This window comes from Molothrus aeneus, chromosome Z, assembly GCF_037042795.1.
Source record: "Molothrus aeneus isolate 106 chromosome Z, BPBGC_Maene_1.0, whole genome shotgun sequence".
Classification (NCBI taxonomy): domain Eukaryota; kingdom Metazoa; phylum Chordata; class Aves; order Passeriformes; family Icteridae; genus Molothrus; species Molothrus aeneus.
This window is the reverse complement of record NC_089680.1, coordinates 18294851-18312265: the sequence shown is the minus strand read 5'-3', so window position 1 is coordinate 18312265 and position 17415 is coordinate 18294851. Positions and strand designations below refer to the sequence as shown.

Genomic DNA, 17415 nt, shown 5'->3' with positions numbered 1-17415 from the left:
AGAAAAGAGGGGAGCAGCTAGACATGAGGGCCCACTGAGCTGCAGTTCCTCTACCAGGCTGGTTGCAGAAGGGCGCAGCTAGTTGTAGTTCAACACCCTGTTGTTTTTCACAGCTCTGACCACTGACACCATACAAGGCAGTCTGGTTTCTCTTAATTTTGCAGCATGTTGACAACCTTCTTCCCAACCCTTTGATCAATATCAGTGAGTCATTCAGTATGAAGACGTAGTTGTCTGTATTTCCAGGGTAGATGCAACAAAAGGAGGAGCTGTGATTACCTGGTCTGTATTTCTCAGGCATCCTTGTCCCAGGAGTCCCACAGCAGAGCCTGGCACCAGCACATGTTTCTTTGCTGGGTGCTCAAGCTTCTCTGCCAGGCAGGGACTGATGCTCTTGTGAAATGAAAGCTGCTAGCAAAAATAAAATTCACCAAGAGAGTTTCAGGCTGCAGGGACCTGACAGGCCTCTAATGCAGAGCAGCATATTTGTCTGTTTCTGGGTGTGGCTTATCCTGTGCAGTTAGTGTCCTTTGGAAAGTAGCAATGTGCAAAATACAGACTGCCTGTAGTGGGTAGTCTCCATTTGAGTTTATTCCAGACTGTGTCTGTCACCCTGCACTTTCCTACAGTCCTGAGGAATAGGGGTAATTTTTGTCTAACATTATAAGGTAAAAATTAATCAAGTTGGTCCCTGTGCACAGAAGAAGGATTGCCCAAGACAAACAGTCTGTGGGCATTTCCATCTCTTTTGAAAGGCTTTTGTATTTGAGTGACTACAGAAAAAGGGCTGCTGTAGTGTTTTCTCAGCCAGCTAAGCCCTGAGGCTGGGGATTTTCCATCAACTCCCAAAGCTTGCAGAGCTGAAAATTTATAAGCAGCTCATTTTCCTATAAAAGACACTATGACCTCAGCAGCTAGAATGCAGAGGAGCAAAACTGATGAATCTTAGGGAAATCCAGACTGGGAAGAAAAACATTTCTGTCCAAGTTGAACTTGTTATTCCTAGCATTCATTGTTAGTTGTGATTGCGAGGTTTAACAAAGCACTCACTTTGGACTCCTCAGATGTTGAAAACTACAAAAACTTTATATGCTGAAAGACAAGCATGGATGAGGTTGAGATTACAAGGAGGTACATAAAATATATTTACTTCTTGTCCTGATTCTACTGTTTGTTTTATTCTGGAGATATTTTACTGACAGAATAAGGACATAAAGATATATGAAGTTAAATGTTATTATTTTGACTAAATACATTTGTAGTTTGACTGCATTTTAATCCCTGATTGCAATCACTATTTAAATTGTGTGTCTTTACATTCATTCATCAAGTCACAGGTATGTCAGAAATGGCTGTTGTATATATTAGTGGCGTAATTCCATTAGTTGTCTTTGTCTTTTTTTTTCAACTGGGCAAGAGATTTTTCTCCCAGACCATACCCTTCTGAGTCTCAGATATTTTTCCCAAGAATGTGGTCACTTATTTCCTTTGTCCAACTAATAAAATGTAATGGGGAATAAAGGCATTTTAGGGAAATTAGATACTTTTACTCCTGATGCTCATTTTGAGACTTAATAAACCTGCATTTTTTTGTTTCCCAGTCAGATGGACAACATTCTTCCAAAGGCAGAAGGCTTCAACTTGAAAAGTGTGGGATTTTACCTCATTAAATTTCAGAATTTGAAAGAAAAACTTATACATTTCGTCATTTAGTGTTGAGGTAAACCCACAGAATCACTTTTTTTCTCCAGGATACAACTTTAGTTGCAGTCTTGATCTGTCCTTGAAGTCCATTTATGTCTAATCAAAAAAGGAAGATATCATTCTCTCTGAAAAATATTTGCATTTTATCACACAGAATGTTGTTCTGTCACCCAGATTATTCAGTAAAATATTTTCACTGAAGTCCAAATGCTGGAAATGCAACTGCAAGAAAGAACAGCTTTGACTCTGATCTCTGTTTTGTGGATAGCACAAGAGTTTTACCACCTGGAAATAACAGCCCATGAAACATACTTCAGGGTAAATAGCAGATGTTACAAGGACATCTGAGCAAAGAAGATCCAAAGTATGAATTTCAACTACATAATATGACTCAAGACAGTATGAAACATGCACTCTCAATGAAGTGTCCAGTGTCAAAATTAAGGTTAAGCCTTAATTAAGGCTTTAAATTGCTTAAATTTGCCAGGTAGACTTCAGATAAGAACACTGCTCTTCCTCAGCAGAGCACTGAAGTACACTGTCTACATCAAGCCCAACTATGGGCTTCAGTCACAGAGCACAGTATATGAAAGATAAACGAAATTAAACATATGTTGAAATATTCATTGCAATTAGAGAGAATTATTACTCCAAATGAAAAAACCCAGTGTGGTGCTTTTACTGCAGTGTAGTCTGCACGGCATTGCTACATTCAGTTTGTCGTTTGATAATACATCTCTATCAGAAATACATATAATGTTTTGTCACCAGAGCATCTATCCAAGTAAATGACAAATAGTAATTTATATTCTAATTATTGAGTTATGCTTTTAAGACTCTGCAGACTGGGTTCTATGGGTGTTGATTTTATATACAGAAACCTGCATGGATAGTACTTAAACTGAATGGGAAAAAAAAAGGTAATCCATTCTGAAAATATCCCTGTCATGAGCCTATGCATGGGAGTGGGATTTGGCCTTGGATTTATTTCTTTGTGTTAGTGAAAGTTCTGGCTAAATAAGAAACACACATCCCAGGGAAGTAAGAATAAAATGAGAAATTTTAAATCTGAGAAATACTTAAGTATGAGAAATTTAGAAATGAATAAGTTTTTAGCCAAAAGTATTTCATAAACCCTACTTCTAATTTTCTTGAATTCATCACCAAGCAAGTTGCATCATTATTCAGAAACATGCTGTGTAAAAGTGCAGTTTGCCCTGAGCATGAACTCAGCTAAGGATGAATTTTGGGAGAAGATTATCAGGAATACAGATACCCACAGTAAGCATTGGTTAGACAGAGTAGTATTTATTGCAGTTACAGTGTGATGAACCATGTTGTTTTTCAGCTGTGTGTAACACCTTCACTGCTCTCGCCAGCAGCTGTCTCTCAGCAAATAAGGCTGTTGGTGCCTTTAGACTGACAAGAGAGAGAAGTTTAGCAGTTTGTGTCCTGCAGGACCATGTGGTTGGCTTTGCAAGACTGCAGTTCTGCCACAGGCAGGAGGTCTGGATGGCCTGTTATGCCTGGAGCCATCAGAACTCTGAATATATGCATTTCCCTCATGATTCTGTGCGTGATTGGGGCAGTATTGACTTGCATGGCAGCTCACACCCAGCAGGAGTTCACCTGCTCACTGTCCCTCCCTTTCCTACATCATTTGTACTCTAGCTACTAAATTCTACCAGGGAGCTGCTTTCCCCCTGCGTCCCACTGGAGATGAATATGAGGGCTGGTTGTGAGAAGCCTTTCCCAGCAAAAATGCCACTGAGGTTTATAAAGTTTAAGTATGCTACTTTTGGTTTTGACAGGTTTTTGGTGAGGAGCTCCTCAGCTCCTCTCAGACTTCTCTGCATCTGTTTTACAAGTATAGGGTAGATCAGCAACAAGTTGAACCTAACAGACATTTAAAATTTTATCAGAGATAAAATAATAATTATTTATAATAAAAACTCTGTTGGTAATATTATTAAGTACTCTGTAATGCTCTATAATGTTCTTAAAATATTTTTGTCAGCCTTAGCCTGGTAATAAATTTTAAATAGGTTTCTCATGTTCTACGAGATCAGCTGGAGAAAAAAATATAAGATTTTTTTTTCTCAGTGGAGGATGTTTAATTAATATGCCATTTTAATTTAGATATATATTCTGTATAGTAAACTACCTGAGGTCAGCATTTTTGAGTCATATAAAAACTAGGATTATGTGAGTAGACAATCCCAGGAACATATTTCCATCATTAATCAACAGCTGAAATGTATTTTATGATCATTTTTTAGAGCTCTCCCTTTCTCACTTGCCCTTAAGCTAGTTTTCTTTTGATTTGTTGGACAGAAGTGAAAACATCTTTCATTACCCTCTGCTTTCTTGGTTAAGGATGCTGAAGGGACCTCTGCTTACTGGGATATGTCTGAGGGACAAAAGGAGAGACAGGCAGTCCTTGAGCTCAGCAGCATGTGGCAGTGAGGGTTGTAGTAGCTTTCTCAGCCTGTGATTGAGCAGACCATTCCACAGAGAATGGGCTATTGATCTTCAAAGGTCAGAATGTGGAGTGAATTATGAGGCATACAGATCTGGTACGAGGTGAACACTGGATTGGTCTTCTCTCCGTGCTTATACTAATTGGAGACTATTCTTTGCAGATTGAGAGGGACTTATTGGGATTGAAGTACAAAACTCCTGAAGGGGAAAATACGTGTCAAATAAGCTAAGTCAAAATGCTGCAATGAGGTCTGAAATTCTTTAAAGTTCTCCAGATGAAATATTGTGCTGTACCTATGGCTAGCAACTTGCCTGTTAGCTTTGGGGGCCAATTAAACAATTAATTGCAAAACGTGTGGCATGGGGGCATTTTTTTGCATTTATAAAAAATATGTGTTGTATGCATATAAATTATTTCCTGTTTCTCTATAGTGCAACATATCTCTGTATATCTAATATTATACATAATAGTACTCTAGTACTAATACTCTCTCTAGGGATTTTTTTATAAATTTCTGCAGTTGAGGGAATCTAAATTCCATTTTCAGGTGTCAGCTAGTCCACTGAAACAGCATTCAGGTGCTAAATAAAACTAAGCGACTGGTTTTCTAAGGAACCCTAAACAGCCTCAAAGTGTAAAGTCTCGTCAATAGAATTCAGAGGTTTAGTCAGCTTAGTACTTTGGGAAATTCCAGTAAATTATTGCTTCACCTTTAGCTACCTAAATGCCTTTGAAAACCAGTTGTTGGAAACTGCTGAAAGTCAGTAGTTGCACAGGCTGCAGGAAAAGGCTGCAAGAGGATGCCTTGAGCAGCTCTGAATTGTATCGGATGGTTGGAATCAGAATTAAGAAGATGGGAAGCAAAGCTGTTTTCAGAGATGCTTTCCTCCTTTCCTCCTCCCGCCTTGGTTTATTTCCCATTGAACTGGAAAGGAGGAATGGAAAATGGGATGGCTGTCCCTATAATGTTATTTATTCCCAAGACTGGATAGAAACTAAATCTTACTTCAAACAATCTCCAGTTTATATAATTTTGAAGGAAAGACAGATTTGACAGAGTTTTCAACTGCCATTAGAAATACTTCCTTGAGCCGGAGTTTTAGCTAGAAACTTTCTGAAATGAAGCCATTCCCACCCTGCAACTCTTATTTCTGAGTGTTGCGGACAAATTCTTTAGATGGTTTGGGTTTGGTTTCTTAGGCTTTCTTTCAAGGATGTAGGTTTTTTTCTTCTTCTTTTTTTTTGGTGCCAACAGCTTGGAAGGCCTGTGGATGCCTTAACAAAAAACCCCCAAGAAATATCTGGAAACAATACCCATCAAGTGCAACATGTTCCATGCAAAGTAGGAACAGAAAAAGGGAAAAACAAATGGAAAAGAAACAAGAACCTCAGCTTCAGCTTTTGGCAAAGAAAACACAATAATTACATGTCTGATTTGTTCCAACCACTTTGCAGGAGGACATGATTTATCTTGTCCCTATTTTATTCTCATCAGAAGAAAAGCAACAGTTTTGCAGTATTTGCAGACTCCACTCAAGGGAGTTGAGACTGAAATAGCAATGGGATTGCCTTTGGACAGAAATGCATTGACCTGCCCTGTGTAGGAAAGCTTGAAAAGCCACTTCTTGAGTGGTAAAGAGCAAGAGAAATGCTTGTAGGCTAATTCTCCAGCCCCTGGTTTGGAAGTACCCTGCTACACTTGTTGTGTTTTAATGGCTTTGTGATGCTTTGGTCCATAAAGTTCACTTGTGCAATGACAGGTGTGCAAAGGTGCAGTATAATCAGGTGAGAATTAAATTATTTGTGTTATCATTGTCCAGCAATGCCATTCCTGCTTATGTTGATGGTAAATTCTCGCTTCATTTTGTGTATTTTATCTGCTCAGTTCAGGAATGGACAAATTACTACAGTGGATCGTGGTAGTAACTCTTCTAGTACCTGAAAATGGCAGTACCTATTAGGAACCTTTCTTCAAAATAAGCATCCAATAAACCTTAAGTTGAGTATTTCTTTCAAGCCTTCTAACACCTAGATTGGCTTGTGCTCAGTGACATACTGATGTCCTTTTGTAAATACTCTAACCCTGTCTAGTAAACAAGCAGATATTCCCTGAATACTATGTAACACCTTCCCTGACACTAACGGCAACATATTTATATCCTTCTATGGCTGAAATACTCAGGACCAGGAGAGCAGAGGAGCAGAGAGATCAGAAGCAGCTGTAAGGCCAGTGAGTCACAGATCACCCACAGCCATTGTAACAGCGAGCTGATGCTCGTCTGTCCTGGCAGGTAATGATGTGTTAGGAAGATTAGGGATGATAAGTGTCCCGCACTCAGTGCAATCACAGGGTCGAGCCTTTAGCTCTGCCCCAAGGTCTCTGAACCCCCACAGCATTCACAAAGTGCCTGGAGAAGGGTACCCCCTCTGCAGCAGGACAAGCAGAGGCAAATTTGCAGTCCCTCAACTTCGGCAGCCCAGGGCTGACTGCAGGTGTGAGCTGTGACCAAGTCACATCAGTTCTGTGCCACTGCTGGGCAGGGTGAGTTAGTGGGCTGGACTCCTTCAGATGCCATAGCCAGCCCCAGCAGGCATCAGACATGGAGCTCAAAAGCTCTGTGCTCAACTTAGCCTGGCAGGAAAGGGACTTTCAGCCTTGTGCCCACCCCTGAGAGGAGACATCAGTGCTTTTTTTCAGTGAGGTGTAGTTTCAGACACAGTAAATCTCACTTCTCACCCGGAAGATATGGTAGGAGCACAGACTTAAGACTCAAATTCACAGAGAACTTCTTGGAGAACACATTTCCTTTTTTGACTTAACTTTTTTACCTGAAGAGGAAGATGACTATTTCCCAATTTGGTAAAGGCTTTTGTATTATGCATTCTAATGTAGCACATATTGTTGCTGGAAATGGTTTCCCACATTTACCATGAGCTTGAATCGCACTTTAAAGTTACAGTTTTTGCCTCTTTTCATGGCAGAATTATAGAGAACCCTGGAATTGTACCACACTGAGGAATAAACACAGTGCAAAACAGAGTATATCTTTCAGGAATCATAGAATCATTAAGATTGGAAAAAACATCCAAGATAATGAAGTCCAACTTCTGACTGAAAGAGGAAGATGAGAAGATTCAACTTTTCTTTGCAGTGATAGCTTTCCTCTAGAGGCCCCATCCAGAATTGATTTCCCATTTTAACCAACATGAGTCTTTCCTGCCTATTGATCTCTGAGTGTTTTAGGATTGGCCTCAACATCTGAAACAGGGCTGTGGTAAATGGCAACATTAAACAAACTGGTAAGAGATTTTTTCTGGACTGGTAGGTTTCTTTTTTTGACTGCAAGACAGAGTCTTTTCAAGACAGAGCAAAGCACACAGGTATTCACTTCTCCTGCAGAAGACATCTTTGCCATCTCGACTTTGCAGCTTGTGTTTATTGACAGAATATGTACACAGAAATACATACAGCACTTTCTATGGGAAAAACACAGAAAAGCATTATGTGTTTTTATAACAATGGAGAGAAAGTGTACAGAGAAATTCTTGGGGTTTTTTTTGTCTCCTCTTGGGATGGAGTTCCTGTCTCTGTGTGACATAGTTATTTTTCATCATATAAAAAGGACTGTGCCCACCCACAGCGAGCTCTTGGCCTCATCAGAGCAGTCATACATCCCATCTAGATGTCTGCAAAAGCTTTTAAGAAACATTGTTATGCTTTCTGTGGTGTTTCTCTATGGCTATACTATATACAATCATGCATGTTAAAATCCACACTGTTCATTAGCTAAAGCATCTCAAGAGATGAGTTTTCATTTTTAAGAAAGAAGAACAATTATTTGAATGGAAATGCGGTCTCAGGAAAGAAATCAGTCCTGGGTTTAAATCTTTCCTAGATCTTGATGCTCTGGTAATAAGGAAAGGAAATCCTGGTTCACAAGCTAGGATATAAACCCTCCATGGTCACAAGCTGCCCATTATTCCCTACTCTGCTTTCTGGTTAAATTTTGGAGAGGCTGTGTCTGTGCAGACCTGGACTTCAAGTTTTGCATGGCATATTAGCTCTCTGGGTAGTCAGTCTAAGACAGGCATAGATCAAAGCCCATTTGAACATATTCAAACCAAACCCAGATACTGCTGTTCTTTGTATTTGGAATTAGCTTTTGGATTGTTGCTTTTAAGTAAATTAATGAGCCATTTAATACTGTGCAAGCTAAGCATTTCTGCATTCTGATACACTTGAGTTACTGAGTGTATTCTTTGTGTGTGTTGTTAAGTTGTGCAAGCTCTAGGAGGACTGTAAGTAAAATTACACTTTTGAACAGTTAATGTGATCTAGAGAAGGTTGATGGTTTGATTCACATGACACAATAGTTTCTTATCCCTGCCTCTTCAACCCAATGAAAGGTGGGGGAGCAAAGCATCAGGGAAAAATAATGTAAAGACTTATGAAATGAATCCTATACATGAATGCAAAAATATGAAGTATACTATTCCATTTTATAGCAAAATTATGGAACAAAGGAAAGTCAATGAGAACTCTAACATTCTGCTTGTTACCTTTAACTTCTGCTTGTTACCTTTAACTTCTTTAACTTTACCTTCTGCTCCTTGTGGGCAGAACACAGTATATGTCCTTAGGTTTTGCTACAGGGAATAATGCCCATGTTGCAAATATGGAGAAAAATTCTTATCTTTAGGTGTTTAGGCCAGCAAGCACCTTAAGGTTGACCTTGGTGTTATAAATATGAACTGCAAGAAACAATTACTGAGAAAACTAATTAGACTGGACAAAACTGAACCAATGTCACAAAGATGCAGCAGATATAAATCATGCTCAGAAAACAGGGGAAGGAAAATACAAAATCCTATGACTCACACCCAAGCAATAACCAGAGAGGGCTCTGGTAAGAAGTGGCACTCTGGGAGACAGCAAAGTGTACAGCTCTCCCACTCCCCAACAAAAGGAAGAAGCAGAGAATGGGGGAGGGAAAAGGAAATAAAAGATAAGGAAGACAAAGGGTAGGCCTGTTGTCAATTTACTCTGATGAAGCCAATGTTTTCCAGCTGTACTTCTCCAAACTTAACACAATTACAATCACTACCTCCCTTGTTCTCCGTGGTTTCAGGAATAGGATTAAGAAGGCAAAAGGATTTAGGCAAGTAGTCTTTGCTTTTGATACAGTACCTGACTTGTTAAACACACAGTGTTTGATTAAGGCTTTTCTAATTGCCTTTCACCAGGCCAGTGGGTTCATTAAGTTTTCCAGTTTTGCTATGTTTTATCCTAACAGCTGACTAGGCTGGTCAGGTTGAGAAGGGAATTTACCCACATTTCTCTGTACCCCAAGTGAAGAGAACTGGAGGTTGGTGTGTCAGGGCCTTGTAACTGTGGCTTTAACAATTGGTTGACTTGGTTTTATAGCTTTTAAACTGATGTTTATTGCTTCTCTATCTGTTCAGTAGGGAAGTCTTGAATCCTTGATGGCATTGCATTATGGTCATAATTATAAACATCTCAGATCTTTGGGGAGTGTGAAAGGATCAATAGAATACAAGATGAAAAAGAAAAACCTCTTCTAGGTCACTCTTTATTTCTGTATCAGTCTGTGCCCCCCACCTCCAGGCCCCAGCTTCTACTTATGCTGCTGGAGAAACAAGGAGGAAGATTACTAGGATGCTGGGAGAAGGGAAATGTAACAGCAGTGCTTGTGATTATCAAAGGTTCTGGGTATTTAAGGTGTCCTAATTTACATTGGCTGTTGAAAAGCTGAGGAACTATTCTTCAGATTTTCTTTTATTAGGAATATTGATATAATGGCACCATCCTTACTGAAGATGAGATGGCCCATCATAATCCAAATGCTGAGTTCTAACACAAAAATACTATTGCATGCAGAACTTTTGCTATCCCAAAGGATTGGTACATAGACGAAGTCTTTGCAGTAACATAGGAATCAAAATGCAGAATCCCTCTTTCATTATAATCATTTTGCTCAGTCTGGGAGAGATTTTGAGAGCAATTTCTTTTAAGTCACAGAATTCAGATCAGAATATAAAGTTTGTCAACTGGGAGTCCACATTGGTAGAATGAGGAAAACAATCAGTGGAGCAATGTGCTCCACTCTGTGCCCGGATCCTGCACAGCTTCTGTGTGAGACTGGCAACCAGTTCTACATCTGGTGGCAGCCTTGAAAGTGTGGTTCCTCCATCATAATGCAAAGTGAGATAGGTCCTGCAGCCTTTACCAACCTCCTTGTACAGCCAGAATAATACAGCTTTTACTGAATTATTCCATCTTCAGTAAAAATCCTTCACCTCCAGAGCTCCAGTAGTATAATCCAGTAAATCCAGTAGTAGCTGAGATTTTAAATGCACAGAAGTAAAGCTGTTCAAAAATAGAATTTTCCTCCCATGGGAGATTTCAGCATTTTGAGATTATTTGCTGCTTTAAAATAGAGAAAGCAGAGGGAACTTGGTTCAATTTTGTCTAAAGTTTCAACTTGAACTATTGAAACAGAAGAAAAAATCTTCAATAAAATTTAAACAAGTTGGTATTTTAAAAAGAATTTTTTAGGGAAAATATTTCAATTTGTGAAAATAATTCAAAATATGGGTAAGAGTGTTTATGTGTGTGCTTGTCTGGGGAAGGGGAAGGATTTTCCCACTTTGGAATGTTAAATTTGTTTCTTTGTTTTAGAAAGCAGAAAGGTAACTGAAAATCATCACCAAATATTTGAAATTTATTTTACATCATTAATATTTTTCAGTGAATTTTTTTATTAGCTTTATGCTGGAATTAATGCTATAGAAATCAAAATTTCAAATGTTCTGACTAATATTTAATTAATATTAGTATATTTTCTTTCATTCCTACACCTGTTTCCATCATTTTTCATGTTGAACTTATCTGATAAGGGACTCTAAAAGACAAAAAGTTGTACGTTACTGCAAGTGATATCCAACAAGTCCAAACCTTCATAGATTAAATGGTGAAACTCCACTGAAGTCAATGGAGCTTTAAATGTTGGCACCACCAGAAAAGTTGCTCTGTGGAATGCACTTGCACTGTCATATTTTGAATGCTCTTCATTCTCATGACAGACATTATGAAAGGAGTCTCTTTTCAAACACTTATGCATTTATTATTTTAAAAACCCATTTGGTCAGAGAGGTCAAAAGCTCTTCTCACCACCATAGGGAGTCCATGGAAATTTCGGCATTCTGAAGTACCGCAGGTATCCAACAGCATTAAAACATTAATGATTTGTTTCGTTTTTCTTTTTAACCATGCTTTGTTTTTGTCATGAATCAAAAGTGGTGGAATCTAATTCTTTTTTGATTGGAAGAGCAAACACTCCAGCAGGAAAAATGTTACCTTAAAATTGGATTACTTCCAACTGGTCCATAAAAAAAATTCCCCTAGTGAAATGGCCTGATCCCTGATTGCTTTCTATCACTAATGTCATGCTATAATACCATTTTTATGCTGTGTTGCTGGCAATTTTCAGTATTATCTATGCAGAAAATAGATTGCAGATCTCCTCCAAAAGCCCAGTGTTTTTCCTATTTGGCTGTACAGTAAAGCTGGAGTTTTCCCTCCTTGCCTATGTTGATATTTTTCCTTAAAAATAGAAAATAATGAAATCACTCAGTATTATTTCCATGCATTACTTTAGAGCCCCATGGTCCAAACAAGACCTCACTGTGCAAAGCACTGGGGACTCTGCAGGTGCACATAACCCTTGCCTGAAGAGCTTTTGGGCTATGGCCCCACTTCTGTAACCTGGAGCTACTTCGTTGTGCAGTGGGCAGGTTACAGACCTGGGGCTTCATGCACAGGGTGAGGAACGGGGAAAGGATGCTTGGTTGTCCTGCCTGTATGAGCAGGGAGTCCCAGTGACTAAATCCTTTGCCCCCAGATTACACAGGAAATCTGTGTCTGACCCTGAGGTGGAAGCCAGATATCCTGTGTGGCACCCTCATCCCCTGACCTATCCGTTCTTGCTCCCCACTGTCATGTTGGCCTCCAGCGCAGAAACTTCTAATCAAGGAATTTTCCATTGAGTTCTGCTGCTGATGAGTTTCTTTCTCACCAATAGGTGGAAACTGACAGCCCGGTTTCTCAGGTGACACAAGGAACGGTTCTGCCATCCCAAATGAGGCAGGAAAAACATCACGCAGAACAAGGAATTTTCCATAAGAAACTGTACCATAGCAACTGAAAAAGACGTTGAAGCACATTACACTTTCTCAGCTTGTTGCAACCTGTGCTTTGATGCAACAGGACATCAGAAAAATGAAGACTTGGGTTTTTTGTTTTTCTCTTCCTCACTTATTTCTTTGGCCAGGAGAGTGATTGTTTTAACTGGTGCTGCTTGATCATAATGAATTTATTGCAAAATTATGTAACCTTTCCACATCCGTCTCCAAAGTCTGTGCCAGCGCTTTTGTTCTGGCATGCATTGTCATACTATAGCTGGGGAGGGAGAGGGAACTACATCTGCAAACTTCCATAAGAGATCACAAGCTTCTGAAATTGTAGGACAACTAACAAATTAGGATGCAGAAATATTTCCAACAGGCACAGCTGTGCAGTATGTGGCATTAAAATAGAGTCATTAAGAAGTAGTGATATACAAGCTAGCAAAAGTTTCTTTTTTTTATTAAACATATCCCAAATATGATTGTCAAATGTAACAGAAAAAAAAAATCACTGTGCAGAAAAAAAGTGGCTTGTGTTGGTTTGGATATGGACAAATTCTTTCTGTACCAGGCATAGTATTTATGTAAAATGTTGCATAAAATCTTTAAGGGAATTCTTTGCAGGACAGATGTTTATCTTCCTGAGCAGGTATAAAACACTGTTAAGAATGAAGAAACATGAATTAACAGGACCTAAAATGCTTAAGTGAGAAAACGGGGATACCTGACTAGCACTACTAATCACCTGAGGTCTGGAGATCCCCTTTCTTTTGAACAGGAGCGGTTTAGTCATCTTCCTTTTCCTTCTATTTTTCAGAGTTCATGCTGCACCCTGCCCATATTTTATCTCTCCCCTGTGTTCCTTCTCACTAACCTCCACAATGGGGATCATCCTCCTCTCCTGTATATCTGCAGATATTAATTACTGAGTGGAGAACTGCAGAACATAGAACACTTTCTATGTGTGTACTCTCTTCTTATTGAGACTCACAGCTTGTTCAGTTTCAGAGGTATTTCTGTGCTAAGACATCCCCTGTTTCTTTGAGAATGTCTGTTTCATGTTCCCCTCAATGTCAGTGACAAGTCTGTCACTGATTTGGGAATGTTATGTCAGAATCCTGCCGAACTGGACTTGAACTGGACTTGAGCTAAAAATGCTGGAGCAGGATTTGTCACAGCTCTGCTTACCTAGGGCTTCCAGCAAGGTCTTTGTGTGAAAGCAAGGTTCTTTTAGGACAGTCGCAAGGACAATGCAGATTTTTCAAGCTGCTTCCTTGTAGCTACTGTCCTAGCTTTCAATTTGGTAAATTATGGAGGAAAATACCTTTTTAAACAGCATTGAGAAGAGATTTTTCTCAATGATGTTGTCCCAATGCTTAGCTAGAATAGCCCTCATTAGGATGCAATTTACCATTTTCCCCAGTTTCCACAATAACTGGCATTTCAAAAGCCTACTTGGCACTGTATGAAGGCAAATGATACCCGTAGCCCCTGTTCAGAAATCTTCATTTGTTTACATCTATGAAGGTGTGGAAAGAGAGCTATTGCAAGTAGTTTTGAAGTGCTGGTTGTGGCATGTAAATCCCCAAGGACCTGTGTACCTGTTAATTTTTATGGAGGATAGTGCATAAAATACTGTAAACTAACAGCAGAAAGACTGGAATAAGCAAAGAATTAGGGCACAGCTTGCAGCAGACCTCACATTTTCCTTTGTTCATGGCAAGTTTTTTCTTTTTTTTTTTTTTTAATAATGTGTCTTAAATTAGGGGATGCTGTGGGTTTCTTAATTGCTTTCTTCAGCAGTTTCTCTTTGTGATAGTTAATCTGGAAGAACCCCACTTGTTTTCCCAGCTCCCATTTTGTGAGTGAGGATTACTTTCATGGCATACAAGACAATTCTGAATGCAATGCAAGAGAAGTAGTGTTGTTTTAAAAGCTTTTTTTCTGAATGTATTGCCAATTTATTTTATTTTAGAGTGCATTATAATGAACTTTAAGGAGGTCAGAATCAGTAAAATTACAAGGAAGTATTTATTGCAGTCATACTCATATCTGAAGACTTCCCAGTTGAGATTTTGAACGTGAGATGGCAGTGAGAAGTTTGTGCCATTGTTTTCAAAATAAACCAAGTAAGAATCTTAATGAATACATAACTTATGCTTTATAGCTTTGAGACGCTATTCAAGTAGGAAATAACTAATATTAAAAAAAACCCAAAACACTACTATTATGAAACAGCTAGGTATGCATTTCTGGCCTTATTTTCAAGGTGGGGAAAAAAGTCATATAGGGATTCACTCAGCAGAAGCCTCATAAGAGTTGTTTGCCAAAATGCTTATGATAAATACCTTTTAATCTGTGTGTATGTGTGTGTGTGTATGTGTAGTCTTCAGAAGCAAACAATGTTGTCTCTGTGGAGTTTCTCTGTAAGGAAAAATGAAAATCAGTAATAGTTATTTTTGCAGTTAGAGTCTGTTATATTCTTGGAACATGTAGCTGAATTACCATTCTCTTACTGAAGAAAATGTTACAAGAAAGGAGAATTAATATGACAAGCAATGATGAAAGGAATGCACTAGTCTATAAGTTAGTTTAGAGTTGTACATGGGAAAACATTAGAAAAACTACACAACAAATCTTGACATTGGTTTATAAATAATTATTTTAGCTTCTGACCCTTCCTCCTCATTAAAATTCTGAATGACAGGCTAGAAACAAAAAGCCCGGAAATTGCCTAAGGGCCATTCTGTGGATGTTAGATTACCAAAAGGCAAAGTATCCCTCAGGTTTGACTACAGACTTCAGACATGTCCCTCCTAAAAGCAAGTCTGTACTTGCCCTCCTGCTGGTGGTGGTCTTGCAGGAGGCAGCAGTTAACAAGCACTGCCTGTAAAGTGCTCTGTTAGGCCACCCTGGGGACATCTTGGCTTCAGTGTTTTAGCTAAGCACAGGCCAGGGGCATATCAAGGGACAACACCCATTTCCTTGGCTGCAATTGTCAGTTCAAGCAGCTTGAGAAAAGAATTCAGCCTTTTTACTGGTAACAGTAAAAATCATGGCAATTTTTACTATCTCCTTTACTGGTAAGCAGGTGGGGTACTCTGCCATTACAGTGCAACAAATGTAGCAGCTGTTTGTGTCGGTTACTGCTGCTTAAAATGTTTCCCAGGTAGGTGAGTGAGTACATAGGCAAACTGGCAGTTGTTGCTCGGAGATAACTTGAACTTCAGGAGGAAGGGGAGAAAACCCCTACATTTTGCCTATCTTAGTTCTGTGAAGGCTAAAGCGGCTGTAAATATCATGGTGTACAGTAATTGGAACAAAACAGTTTTGTTTTTTAAGAGCAGTAGTCATATAGATGCTGGGTGAGAAAAGAACCTTTCTGGTCCATGTGTTTCTGGTGTCTTGCAGAGACTCCCAGAATTACATTTGCATTAATTTCAGTCTACAACTAGTATTAAAGAAGATTCAACTGAAAGTACTTTCCAAATATAAAGAGCACAGGGGATAAAAAGGACTATGATTTATGGCGACTTCTATTAAGCTTTTACAGAACATCATATGTGTATACGAGTTATCAACATAAAATGAACTGGTACTAATTGGGCAAAGCTGCCAACTCAGTCTTGTTATAAGTGTAACAGTCTTCTTTAGGTCACATTCATTTTACTGACATTGTATGTCAGATCCTGAATAAAGTTCATTCAGCCGTTTCTGCCGTTCTTCTTGTTTGCCCTGCTATGTATGTGTGCTGCTATCAGTGAAAGTTCGTGTTTCAGCAAAGACTGGGTCTGTGTGCTTTGGGAAATAAATGTCTCGGGTGTCTGCCCAGTGGCCACTTCTCCAGCAACAGCATGACTCTGGGAGGGCATCCTTTGATTGAATCACGCCTGGTGTTTTCCTCATTCATGAAAACTGACTGGAACAAAATGTTCAAAGTTCTTTCTTTTTCCCTTTCCTCTTCTTTTTTTCCCTCTATCTCCTACTGCCTCATGCAGTAACTTTTACATGCCTCAAAAGGCTGTAACTGGGTTCATTATTGTGTGAGAAATCAGCAGCAAACATCCATGCATTTTGCTTCATTTGGGCAGCTCCTGTTCCTTAGTGACAGCTGGTTGGCTCAGCACACTATAATTATCAAGTCAAAGCCAAGATGCTTATAGGTAGTGAAAACACATTGGCAGAGACTGAATTTGTCCTCAACCTCGACATGGGCCACAGCTTTAAAAGATCCATTTGGTGGTGGATTTTTGGCACCGTTGGTTCTGGGGCTCTGGCAGTTTGTTATCACACTGGACTCTGTGGGAAGCTGTTGTTATCCTAAAGGAGTATATATCTTTGTTTTTCATTAGCTCCTGACATGCTGTATAGCTAACTTTTGATCAATGTATCTGTGTTCATTCTCTTTCTCTAAAATAAAATTTTATTGATGTGTGGGAGGGGATTTACATGTGTTAGTGAGAATTTACAAAGGCCTTACTTAAACTGAGTCTGAAGGAACTGAGTCTGTTTGATACCAAACAGACCTGTGGGTTTGTTGTCTGCAGTGGAACCAAGACATCTCTGATCCTACTTTAAACACACCTCCATTTGCCAGACTGACCATGGGCTGACTGAGTGACTGGTGCCTGGCTGTCCCTAGCCGTGGGGGCATACAGAGCGAGGCATTGCCTATGATCCACTAAAGGACAAGTGGCCCTGGCCTCTATATTGTGCAGATCAGTTGCAAGGAGCTGAACGTAATGAAGACTTTTCCTCCCTCACCAAATTTATTTTACCAAAGGTGTAGAATTCCTCCTTATTTGTCTGAAATATAGATCTGTTTTCATGGTGCATGAAAATAACATGCCGAACCAAGACAGAAGAGAAAACGTGTGACTTTTTTCCTGCAGAAGAAATTATCTGAGAAAGTCTTCCTGTTCCCACTGACAAGTCACAGTTTTCTTTTCTCAATTTATCATGGAGCAGGCTAGGTTTTCTATTAGGACAATTAGAATAGGTTGTCACCTCATTGCTATTTAAAA

At 39.3% G+C, this 17415-nt stretch overlaps 1 protein-coding gene across 3 annotated transcripts in view; it reads left to right on the top strand.

Annotated features, from left to right (window-relative positions):
* The window catches only part of NTRK2 (neurotrophic receptor tyrosine kinase 2), a 197665-nt gene that overhangs the window by 117891 nt on the left and 62359 nt on the right, over nt 1-17415 (top strand). Inside the window, exon 13 of one of the 3 annotated variants that reach the window (XM_066569672.1) lies at nt 12289-16104. The exons of the other annotated variants lie outside the window; for them this stretch is intronic. Coding sequence (XP_066425769.1) covers nt 12289-12299 — 11 coding nt within the window. The 3' untranslated portion in view covers nt 12300-16104. Of the gene's footprint in view, nt 1-12288; nt 16105-17415 lie in introns of those variants that run through there. 3 annotated transcript variants of the gene reach the window in all.